Source organism: Polypterus senegalus, chromosome 3, assembly GCF_016835505.1.
Source record: "Polypterus senegalus isolate Bchr_013 chromosome 3, ASM1683550v1, whole genome shotgun sequence".
Classification (NCBI taxonomy): domain Eukaryota; kingdom Metazoa; phylum Chordata; class Cladistia; order Polypteriformes; family Polypteridae; genus Polypterus; species Polypterus senegalus.
Window position 1 is genome coordinate 29,800,674 of NC_053156.1, and position 13,149 is coordinate 29,813,822.

Consider the following 13,149-nt stretch of genomic DNA (forward strand, 5'->3'; position numbering starts at 1 on the left):
GTTAAAGTAATGTGTTTTCAGCAGTGTTTTAAAGTGCTCTACTGTATCAGCCTGGCAAATTCCTATTGGCAGGCTATTCCAGATTTTAGGTGCATAACAGCAGAAGGCCGCCTCACCACTTCTTTTAAGTTTTGTTCTTGGAATTCTAAGGAGACACTCATTTGAGGATCTGAGGTTACGATTTGGAATATAAGGTGTCAGACATTCCGATATATAAGATGGGGCGAGATTATTTAAGGCTTTATAAACCATAAGCAGAATTTTAAAGTCAATTCTGAATGACACAGGTAACCAGTGTAGTGACATCAAAACTGGAGTGATGTGTTCTGATTTTCTTTTCCTAGTTAGGATTCTAGCAGCTGCATTCTGCACTAGTTGCAAACGATTTATATCTTTTTTGGGTAGTCCTGAGAGGAGTGCATTACAGTAATCTAGTCGACTGAAAACAAACGCGTGAACTAATTTCTCAGCATCTTTCAGTGATAAAGAGGTCTAACTTTACTTATGTTTCTTAAGTGAAAAATGCTGTCCTAATGATCTGATTAATATGTGATTTAAAATTCAGATTACAGTCAACAATCACCCCTAAGCTTTTTACCTCCGTCTTGACTTTTAATCCTAATGTATCCAGTTTATTTCTAATAGCCTCATTGTATCCATTATTGCTGATCACTAAAATTTCAGTTTTCTCTTTATTTAACTTGAGAAAATTACTATTCATCCATTCTGAGATACTAGTCAGACATTGTGTTAGTGAATCAATAGAATCGGGTCATCAGGTGCTATTGATAAGTACAGCTGTGTGTCATCAGCATAGCTGTGGTAGCTCACGTTGTGCCCTGAGATAATCTGACCTAACGGAAGCATGTAGATTGAGAATAACAGCGGACCCAGGATAGAGCCTTGTGGAACACCATATTGGATATCATGTGTCTTGAGTTGTAATTCCCACAACTAACAAAATATTTTCTCCCTGTCAGGTAGGATTCAAACCAATTTAAGACACTGCCAGAGAGGCCCACCCATTGACTAAGGCGATTTCTAAGAATGTTGTGATCAATGGTGTCAAATGCAGCACTCAGATCTAAGAGGATGAGAACAGATAAATGGCCTCTGTCTGCATTTACCCGCAAGTCATTTACTACTTTAACGAGTGCAGTTTCTGTGCTGTGATTTGTTCTAAAACCTGACTGAAATTTATCAAGAATAGCATGTTTATTTAGGTGGTCATTTAACTGCATAATGACTGCCTTCTCTAGAACTTTACTTAAGAAGGGCAAGTTAGAGATGGGTCTAAAATTTTCAAGAGCGAGGGTCAAGATTATGTTTCTTAAGTAGGGGTTTAACTACAGCAGTCTTAAGACAGTCTGGGAAGACCCCAGTATCTAGTGACGAATTTACTATGTCAAGAACATTATCAATTAGCACGCCTGATACTTCTTTGAAAAACCTTGTTGGTATCGGGTCAAGGGCGCAGGTGGAGGGTTTTAATTGAGATATTATTTTTGTAAATCAGGTAAATCTATCCTAGTGAAAGAGTTTAATTTGTTTATAACAGGATGTTGGGGTTTAGGGGATCCTTAGTGTTGGGGAGATATACTATGTTATTTCTAATATCATTATTTTTGATTGAAGAATACAGCGACAGCCTCACAGGTTTCACTGGAAGCACTTAGGAGGCATTCCTTTGAGCTACCTGGGTTTAGTAGGTGATCAATTGTTGAAAATAAGACTCTAGGATTACTAGCATTGTTATTTATAATATTAGAGAAATAGCAGCGTCTCTCAAGACGGACAGTGTTATTGTATTCTGTTATTTTGACTTTTAATATTTCGTGGTGGATAGTAAGTTTACTCTTCCTCCATTGACGCTCAGCTCTACGGCATGTTCTCTTTAAATCAGACACTCTTTGGGTCTTCCATGGTATACCAATGCTAGAAGATTTTTTCACTGTCTTTTCAGGTGCAACTATGTCAACAGCAGCTCTCACTTTAGAATTAAATCTTTCCACCTTACTATTTACATTGTCCTCGCTATTATAGCTGGCACTATAAACGGACTGATTGCTTAAAATGTTTGTAAGTTTTAAAGCTGCTGCCGAATCAAAGAAGCGTTTTTTAACAATATGCTTCTCATGAGTGTTTTTTATCATTATTTCTATATTAAAAGTAGAAGAAAATGGTCTGATAGACCAATATCAATGATCTGTTTTATATCAACTTTCAGTCCTTTAGTAATCACTAAGTCTAATGTATGACCTGCTTTATGTGTAGGCTGATTTATGAGTTGTCTCAAATCAAAAGAATCCAGGAGGTTCATAAATTCTTTTACTTTTAGATCACACTGATTATCTATATGAAAATTAAAGTCGCCAACTATTAGGAGTGTGTCATAATTAGTAATTAAAATTGACATTAAGTCAGAGAATTCCTCAAAAAACGACGCGTTATATTTAGGAGGTCTATACACGGATAGTATTAGAACTTGAGAATCTCCATGAATAACAACGGCGAGATACTCAAAGGACTTGAACTTACCAAAACTGACATCTTTACATTTTAATCGGCTCAAGTAAATGTTAGCCAATCCGCCCCCCCTTTTTCCCTGGCGGTTTGAATGAGTAAAACTGTAATCCGGAGGCGCAGATTCGATTAAAACTGACGCGGCATCTGAATTCAGCCATGTTTCATTTAGTGCAATAAGATCTATTTTTTTATCACTAATAAGATCGTTGATAAAAAACGTTTTGTTAGTTAAAGCTCTGACATTTAATAGTGCCATATTTAATGTTTCGGAGGTGCAGAGATGAGTACTATGTGCGTTATTGTTATTTGGAATAGGAACTAGATGTATTGTTCTGCATATTTTTGCATATGAAGCAAAAGTCAGGTTTTTAAAGCAAATAAGTAAAGATGGAGCTCAAACAACAAAGTTATATATGAAGTGGAAAATGCTTCCATCTGTGCTCTGCTAAAACCATGTAGATTTGCAACAAAATGGTCTTTTCTAACTATTAAATCAGCCATGACATTGATCCCTTAGAGGGAAAACTGTTTTCCTTTATGTTGTCTGGAAATAGCCAAGTGTTTCTTGTCAGTCAGTCAGTGAGTCAATTCAGAAGCTTGAAACTTTAATATATTGATTTGGTAGTACCCCAGTTGCTAGTTTTTGAATATTTTAAAATGTACCTAATCAGTTAAATAACAATCTTTTTCATCTTACTTAAACTACAGACACCTAAATTTCTCTTGGCAGCATCAAGAGCAGGGCATGAGCATCCCTAAAAGGCTGCCAGTGAATTGATGAGTTTAACATAATGAATGACTAATTGACTATAATTACATTCAATCGATAGCTTAAACTACTATTATTCATGATGAAAGCTGCAATTTAAAGTAACGACTCATAATAATGTTAATTTTACATTCCTTGTAGATTGCATTTTGATAGTTACTCTACAATGCTCAATTAATTATTTATATTAATTGATTTTTAATCAGCATCCAATAAAGATCACAAAAGAGGGCCCAATGACATAATTTTAGGTGATTTTTTAAATTATGCTTTTTCTAAATGTGTAGTTATTTTTATCTCATACTTTACAGCTCCAAGTCAAACAACCTTTTCAGATTCAAATTTACAAATTGCAATTTTTGTGAAACAGTTTCAGTTTTGACAGTTTGACCAACAGTATGTCATTTTTCCCTGACTGAGCTGCATATGTCAGGTCAGGTCAGGTTGTCATTTTATTATGTATTTTTGATTAATAAGCATGTTACTGAAAGACAATCAGGTTTTGTACAGATCATTAAAGGAGTTTTTACATTACAGATATCACATTTTAGTGCACTGTGTCACTAGCTGCACAGAAATACAGTCCTGTGTCAGAAGTCTGTGCCTTATCAATTGTGAGTGTTATGCTTTCTAGTTTTGATCTTGTAGCATTGAATCTTTTGGGTATTTTGTCGCCATATTCTGGGTTGCTCATATATAGAGATCGTAAAACCAGCTGAAGTTCACTTGAGCCCTGCTGCCGATACCACTCCATGTAGCTGTAAGCAGCACTTTGGTTGCAGTCGATTTTCAGAGACTGATTCTGCTTCACTATTATATGGGAAGGTGACTGGCTGACCTTCACTGAGGTTTGGCAAAGAGCATCTGCAAAATGTATAAAAAAAGTTAAAATAAATAAAGAAATAGGTACATAACCTTTGAAGAACAAAAAAGATGACACTGTAACAAAACAAAAAGTTAAGTGCATAAAACTATATTAGTTATAAATAAATAAATAATGCTTTACATCAATGTCTGTTTATACTACATCTGAAAAACATTGCATTAAAAAGCAACAAATACAAGCATAATAAGGAAAATAAAACACACTATTTAATATCCCGTAAGTTTAAAAAAAAACAAAATATAAACTTACAATGTACAAAAGCAATATTAAAACATAATACAAGAAGTTGCATTTTGGAATGAAGTGCTCTCTGATGAGCAACAGAACCATTAAAAGCCCCTGAAATGAAGGACATAATTCTACAGTTACAAATATGACGTCACAATTTCCTGTTCATCTGTTCGTCTTTTCTTTTTCTTTTAAGTACTTGGCAAACGGACAAAAGAAAATTAAGCAAAATGTTCCAAATAATGTAGTTTTTAAAATTAACTTTTATCAAATAAAAATTAATAATACTTTTTCAAGATAAGAAAACACATCTCATTTCTCATTTAAATAGATAAAACTACCTTGCTAGTACATCACTCATTTTCAGAAGTACCTTAAAGTCAGTACATGTTTGAAAGTCATTGTAATTAAGTTTGTTTTTGAGCCAAATTTTGGCTTTACCAATGAAACAAAACAAAACAAAACAAAAATATATTTTACTGGACCACTAAAAATAATAACCGTTTTCCTCACACATTTATTATTAACTATCTGTGCTATCCTTCTAAGCTGAAACCTAAGTAATCAACACAGACTTCAGCATTCACATTTGCAGTGCACCATCTACTGGAATGTATTTTGTAATGTATGTAGCAATAAACTGCATTGTATTTGTCATTCCAATAGATGATGCATTATAAATATTTGTAGTAATAAAATGCATAACTACACATGCCTATGATGCACCATCTGTTGGAATGACAGATACAATGCATTTTATTTAAAAAATGTTTGGATGCACCTTCGTTTGGAATAACAGAGGCATAGCAAACAGACAGACACTTATCCTTTTATTAAGGTGGATTAATTTTACATACAATATCACCATAAATACAAGAACCATTACCATGAGACAGCTTTGTAAGACTGAAATAGACTTATGAAAATTTAAAAGAGGTTCAATTCAACAACAAGAAGGAAACAGTGAAAAACAGTCTCACTCCCTTCACAAAATGGGCATTTGTCGATAACATTAAGGTATCAATACGTGAGACATTAATATCAATGACAAAATATGAAAGAAAGAAAGAAAGAAAGAAAGAAAGAAAGAAAGAAAGAAAGAAAGAAAGAAAGAAAATGTATATAAAATGCACTCGTTATTGTTAAATAGCACACTTGATCACCAGGGTCTTCCAGAGCCACGTATCTAGTCTTACTGTCTAACAACTTCTGGCTCAAGAACATCACAGGGCGATCAACACCAATGATGATTTGGCTCAGCCCAGCACCAAAGCCAGAGTATAAAGCATTGGTGTGTAAAATGAAAGACAAAGAGAAATCAGGGGAAGCTAACACATCTGCCAATGTGAGGCCTGATTTTTAGTCCTGAAATGCTGTCTCTGCTAGAAAATCCCATATGGCAGTGTTAGGATCCTGTTTATTTATTAAGTTAGTCAAGGGTGCTGCTCTCTCACAGAAATGAGGAACAAACCAACAGTAGAACCGTCCAAACCCTAAGAAAGCCAGTTAACAATGACAACAACCATGGGACATTGTGGTATTGCTACTCCACCACCCACTTTGTAGCCTAAATATTTTGATTCAATCAGTCCATAAAAACAATTTTCAGGATTGATCAGAAGGCTGGGATCACAAATGTAGTGGTGAGTTATGGCCATATGCATCAGGTGTTCCTTCCATGTGCTGTAGGCTTTTTGGGGTCAGAGGACTTTATTCATCACATGCAAGCCAAATGCAAAGACATGATATTGCCAATGTTATCTAGGGGTGCTAAGTCCAGTTTCTTTTAATTTCAAGCTCTACCTCTTTTTCTTTTCTTTTCTCTGGGAGCCGAGGGGTGCTTTGGAACATTTACCCTGGTCGCAGTAATAATGTAATTTGCAACACAGAAGGTTTGACCAAGTTTCTCATCCACTACAGATTTAACTGACAGGATGGCTTTCACAAGCTCCTACCATTACTCAGAGGTCAGATCTATTGTCTAAATGAACCTGTGAGGCAGTACTGAACCAAACAAAGCTGGAGTTAGGAGTGGACTTCCTGACCTTCTACAGCTTCCATATATTTACCTGATAGACCCATTGTTGAGGCCTATGATTGACCCATTTTACTGAATAATTAATTAGCCATTGTCACTCTAACATCTCATAGGGTCCCTGCCTAGTTCATTTTTAATATATTATTTTAATACATATACTTCCTAAAATGTACATTTATTCTTTGTAAAGAATGTTTGTTTCCTGTGGAGTAAGAATGAATAAATCATTTTTTATTATCAATATCACTTACATCGTGTTTGTAATTATAATTGTTCATTTATTTTTGTATACAAAACATAAATTAAACCATTATTTAAAAAATAATAAAATTGAGACTTGTACCAAAATGATCATTTTAATTCTCCATACACCTATGTATACATAATATACGTAAGACCAAGATTTAAAAAAAAATAGGATGGACCTCAGTGTCACTTTCTTGTAGCTAGACACGATGATGACCTGTGTTCTTATCTGAACTTGCCGTAGACTGCCACTAAGATGGCCCTTTTGGACTATTCAATGTAAAACGCAATTGTGGTTTTGCCCATTTTTTTCAGAATTAACATTTTGTTTAAATAGGATTGTTCTGGGCCTCAGGACCATGACATGAGTGAAAAATATTTTTTTTTTTTTTGCAATTAGAAAAGAATTTCTCATTAGTTTGTGTCTGCGTGGGTTTCCTCCCACAGTCCAAAGACATGCAGGTTAGGTGCATTGGCGATCCTAAATTATCCCTAGTATGTGCTTGGTGGGCTGGCACCCTGCCTGAGGTTTGTTTCCTGCCTTGTGCTCTGTGTTGGCTGGGACTGGCTCCAGCGGACCTCTGTGACCCTGTGTTAGGATGAAGCGGTTGGACAATGACTGACTGACTGTCGTTTGGAAACATGCAGTTTTATTCTGTTGCATATTTTTTGTATGTGAAGCATAAAAATGATTAACATTTAAAATGTAAATAAGAAAAAATGAAGCTCAAACCACAAAGCCACACATGCAGTGGAAAATGCTTCTGTCTGTGATCTTCTAAAACTATGCAGATCTGTCATAAAATGGTCTTTCTGACTATTAAATGAGAAATATTGTCATGGCTGTTATTATTTTTTTTTACTATTGAATAGACTTTTCACTAAGGTTGGCTTTTTTTCTGGGTCTCAGGGCTGTGACATTGATTCATTTTTTTTGCTATTAAATACATTTATTTATTTAGTTATTTTTGAATCTCAATGTCATGACTTCAGCCCCTTATAAGGGAAACCATTTATTTGTCAGAAAGTCAGGGGGTCAATCAGCAACTTGTAACTTCTATATATTGATATATGATAGTAAACCAATTGCTAGTCTGTGAATATTTTTAAAATTATTTAATAAGTTAATGAATTATCTTTCTTACTTTACTTAAACAATAGACACCTAAGCTATTCTTGGTAGCATCAAGTACAGGGCATGAGCCGACCTAAAAAGCTTCAGCCAATAGCATAAAATATACTATTATTCATCATGAAAGCTGCAATTCAAAGTAAAGATTCATAATAATATTCAGTTTGCTTTCTTTGTAGTTTGCACTTTGATAGTTACTCTACAATGTTCAACTAAATATTTTTATTAATTGATGTTGCATCAGTACATAATAAAGCCCAGTGGAAAGGGCTCAATAAAATAATTTTATGCAATTTTTTTATTTTACTTTTTCTTAATTTATAACTATTTTTATTTCATACTATACAGCCCCAAGTCAAACTTCGTATTAAGCTCCTACTTTCTAAATTGCAATTTTTGTTACCCACTTTCGAGTTTGCATGTTCTCCCTGTGTCTGCGTGGGTTTCCTCCGGGTGCTCCGGTTTCCTCCCACAGTCCAAAGATATGCCGGTTAGGTGGATTGGCGATTCTGAATTGGCCCTAGTGTGTGCTTGGTGTGTGGGTGTGTTTGTGTGTGTCCTGCGGTGGATTGGCACCCTGCCCAGGATTGGTTCCTGCCTTGTGCCCTGTGTTGGCTGGGATTGGCTCCAGCAGACCCCCGTGACCCTGTGTTTGGATTCAGCGGGTTGGAAAATGGATGGATGGATTTTCAGTGGCTAATCTGTTAGACCAAACAAAAGTGGACTTTAATTCTATCACACTGACTCACACTTTGACCAACAGTATGTCATTTACCCTCCCTGAGCTACCATTGTAAAATCTTGGAATGCTGTATTCTGTACTTGTGACTAATAAGCATGTTTCTGAAAGACAATCAGGTTTTGTAGAGATACTTAAAGGAGTTTTTACATTACAGATATCACATTATAGTGCACTGTGTCACTAACTGCACAGAAATACAGTCCTGTGTCAGACGTCTCTACATTATCAATTGTGAGTGTGGTGCTTTCTAGTGTTGATCGAATTGCATTGAATCTTTTGGGTATGTTGTCGCCATACTCTGGTTTGCTCATGTACAGAGCTCGCAACACCAGCTGAAGTTCACTTGAGCCCTGCTGCCGATACCAGTCCATGTAGGTATTAGTAGCACTCTGATTACACTGAATTTTCAGAGACTGATTCTGCTTCACTATTATATGGGATGGTGACTGGCTGACCTTCACTGAAGATTGGCAAAGAGCATCTGTAAAATGTACAGAAAAGTAAAAATAAATAAATGAACAGTTATAAAACCTGTGAAGAAAAAAAAAGATGAGACTGCAAAATAATAGAAATATAATTGCAGTTAAACTATATTAGTTATAAATAAATAATGCTTTACATCAATTTCTATTTACAGTATATCTAAAAAACATCACATTACAAAACAACAAAAAAACTTTTCTGAAAGCATAATAAGGAAAATTTTTGACATTTCTTAGGTTAAAAAAAAAGTTTTAAACTTACAATGTACAAAAGTAATAATACAGTATAACAGCAGAAGAAGCTGCATTTTGGAATGCAGTGCTCTCTCATGAACAACAGAACCGTTAAAACCCCTGATGTAAAGGACACAATTCTATGTACAGTCACATATATGATGTCACAATTTCCTGTTCATCTGCTTTTCTTTTCTTTTTTGTTAAGTACTTGCTATAGATAATGTCATTTTAAAATTTAATTTCATTAAATAAAAATTAATAATGTTTTTTCAATATAAACACTACCAGACAAAACAAAGAAAACACATGTCATTTATTATTTTAAACTGGTGAAACAAACTCACCTCCATGATTTTGTAAACTACCTTGCTAGTACACCACTCATTATCAAAAGTTCCCATATTGAAGGTCATTTTAATAAAATGTTTATTTCAGCCAAATTCTAGCTTTCATCAGTGAAGCAAACAACAAATTTACTGAATCACTAAATAAAATTAGTAATTTTCCTTACCCATTTATTATTAACTAGCTGTGTTACCTCTGTGTTCACATTTGCAGTGCCCCATTTATTGGAATGTATTTTGTAATGCATGTAGCAATAAAATGCATTGTATTTGTTATTGCATATAGTAAAAAAATGCATTACTACAAATGTTTGTGATGCACCATCTGTTAGAATGACAAATGCAACACATTTTATTATAAGAAATGTTTGTGCCATCTTTTGGAATAACAGAGACCTAGCAACCAGATAGACACTTATCCTTTAATTAGGGCATATTAATTTTACTCACAATAACACTATAAATATATAAAGTGGCACAGTGGTAGTGCTGCTGCCTCACAGTAAAGAGACCTGGGTTCGCTTCCCGGGTTCTCCCTGCATGGAGTTTGCATGTTCTACCCGTGTCTGTGTCGGTTTCCTCCCACAGTCCAAAGACATGCAGGTTAGGTGGATTGGCACTCCTAAATTGTCCCTAGTGTGTGCCCTGCAGTTGGCTGTCACTCAGCCTGGGGTTTGTTCCTGCCTTGCATGCTGGGATTGGCTCCAGTGGAACCCTGTGTTAGGATATAGTGGATTAGATAATGGATATATGAACAATTATTAAGAAACTACTTTATTTGATTAAAACAGATATATACTAGGTGACTTGAAACTTGTATTTAACTTGATCTATAGTGCTAACCTGATCTTTTCATTCTTTTATTATCTATTATTATGCTACATACATATTGTAACTTGACTGAAACCCTAAGGGAGACCCCCATCCCAATTCATTTACACTATCACGGTCTGAAGGAGATTAGGAGTCAACTAAAAATACGGAGAGCCAACTAAGCTAACCCTATTTAATTTCTTGGCAAGATAAAGCACAAAACTACTGTATGTGCTTAGGGCAGCGTTTCTCAACCTTTAAGTATTTGCGACCCGAGTTTTCATAGCAGTTTTAATCGCGCCCCCCCCTAACATTTTTTTGAAATGTAGATGCATATTTTATTATACCTACTTAACTTTTATCGACATTTATCTAACTCTTTATTTATTGTTCTAGTATCAGAATGTAGTTTAAGTTAATTTGTTTTGCTTTCAGCAGATTTTTTTTTTTCATATTTTTGATTCTTGTTTTCTTTTTTTCACATCTTCGCGCCCCCCTTTTTGTTACTTCGCGCCCGTCCCACAGTTTGAGAACCATTGGCTTACAGAAAAACAAAAAAAATTCGGCTGCACAAAAGAGATGAGTGAATCACACTGGAGTTCCATTCTCAAGCAATCTCAGGTCCAAATGAAGTGCCATTCTCTGGGCATGTCTCCTTTCATGTTATACTGACTATAAGGGGTGGACCCTCCCCTGGTCCCTGACGGTGTGGCCACATAGCCTCACTGGGCCTTCTATGTTTTATTGGTTTTATTGATTTATATTAATGTATTGTGAAAAGCATGCCAGACAAACACCAGAATGTCCAAAAGGCACACGTTTATTAAGCACAGCACCACAATGCCTTATTCTCCAACAGTCTCAGTCTCTTTCTCTTTCTTCTTCTCTCAATGACCTCCACTCCCCTCCTCACAAGCTTTGTCTCCTTCCTCCCAACTCCGGCTCAGCTTCTGGAGGGAGGCGGCCCCTTTTATAATGACCCGGATAGGCTCCTGGTGTGGTGGAAGTGTCAAGAGAGCACCCGGAAAGACTCCAGGTGTCCTTGGAATTTCTTCCGGCAGCACTTCCTGGTGTGGCGGAAGTGCTGCCATCCAAGGTTCCAACCACGGCCGAGCTCCCCCTGGCGGTGACTCCGTCTTCGTAGAGGGTTGAGCTTCGCAGCTCCGTGACCCCCATGCATTCCAGGGAGGCTGCCCACCTGGAAAAATATTGTCCCATTTCTGGTCCCCTGCTCCTTCCAGCGTCCTGGTGGGGCAACATCCCTGGGCGTCTATGACAGTATGTGTGTAGACTGAAATGTAGAGCATATGTGGAAACTGTTGAAGATTTTGTTTTTATTATATTGTATGTACTATTCTGGAGACACACCAAAATTTAATTGTACATCTGTGCAATGACATTAAAAGGCATTCTATTCTATTCTATCAGATAGTGACAGCGCCTCCTCTCAGCTTGGAGTGTTAGTGCTTATCTTCAATGCACTATAAAGATGATCCCCTGGTGCACATGTGTGATAATATCTAGACACCAATAAAAGGGGCTAAAACACCTAATAAAATCAAAACTAAAAAAATACCCCAACTTTAAACATGCTAAGAACTCAACATTGGATATTAGATTCATCAAGGTTTATTTTTCTTTGTAGCCTGAGATTCTTATTCTGATGTTAAGAATATGCTTCTTGATGCTACAACTGCCTGTAATTGTTAATTTAAACCATTAAAGTTAATTTAAAAGCATTTTTCTATAATGTTAATGTGTTTGTAGTAGTCCTTTTGTAGGGTTTGTAATTGGAAGGTGCAGAGATCAAGGAATTTGAAGGGATAATCCTAAGGATTTAGAAATGCCAAAATGCCTTGGCAAAACGTAAAAACAGAAGAGAGAGTCAAAGTTCTTTGTTTCAAAATTCCATTCTAAAGTGGTTCTGTTATTTTGCAATGTTTTTGTCTTTGAAAAACAATGGACATTTGGCAACACATTGTGCTTTGTCTGAACCATGTAATCAGTATTTGACATTTTTGCCAAATGCACCATGCAGTGGGCTGGTATGTAGTACTAGGAGCCTCTTCCAATTTCTACACAAAATACTGGCAATGTTTCTAAGCATACTGGTGTGTACTACTATGCATGTACTGTCACAGAGGACCACAAACTCTCTCCACCCAGGCTCTTCAATGAAATGTTATTATATCATGGAGCTCAAAGTTTCACTGAAGACATTGCCATAAACAAGGTATTATTAGTAGTTTGATTCAACTGTCACCATGATTTCACTCATAAAAAACAACACAAAATGATGATAGCCACAGGAAAATCAACCACAATTTGGTACGGTGCTGAGATGACAAAATAATGTTAAAGTAGCCCCATTAATGCCATATAAAAATGTATTTATATGGAAGATTGCACGTAATTGTTTAATTAAGTCCCGTACACCTTTGACAACTATTTTGAGGTGTGTGTGTGCATGTTTGTGACTTTGCAGTTGAGTTCAAAATAAAACAACCTGTAATATCTACAGTATTGTCAAAGGAGTGATCTAAAGTCATGTCAAAGACTACACAAGATCTTTACTTACCTTTAGAAGGAAACCATAGCCTATCCCAGGAGCAACTGGGGCACGTTTGTAATCAGACTGGATGGGAATCTAGTCCAGGGCAGTGCACACTCATGTAAATATTGCCAAATTCCTTAGTTTTTTTAAAG

The 13,149-nt window shown here is 35.9% G+C and overlaps 2 gene segments (V, D, J or C); both read right to left on the bottom strand.

The window, feature by feature from the left end:
• Nucleotides 1–3,842: 3,842 nt before the first annotated feature.
• Nucleotides 3,843–4,536, bottom strand: LOC120526442. The segment is given in 2 exon segments: nt 3,843–4,159; nt 4,431–4,536. Coding segments are annotated over 2 exon segments (423 nt in total).
• A 4,174-nt stretch (nt 4,537–8,710) lies between these two features.
• LOC120526443 lies at nt 8,711–9,386 on the bottom strand. The segment is given in 2 exon segments: nt 8,711–9,048; nt 9,312–9,386. Coding segments are annotated over 2 exon segments (384 nt in total).
• Nucleotides 9,387–13,149: the final 3,763 nt, after the last annotated feature.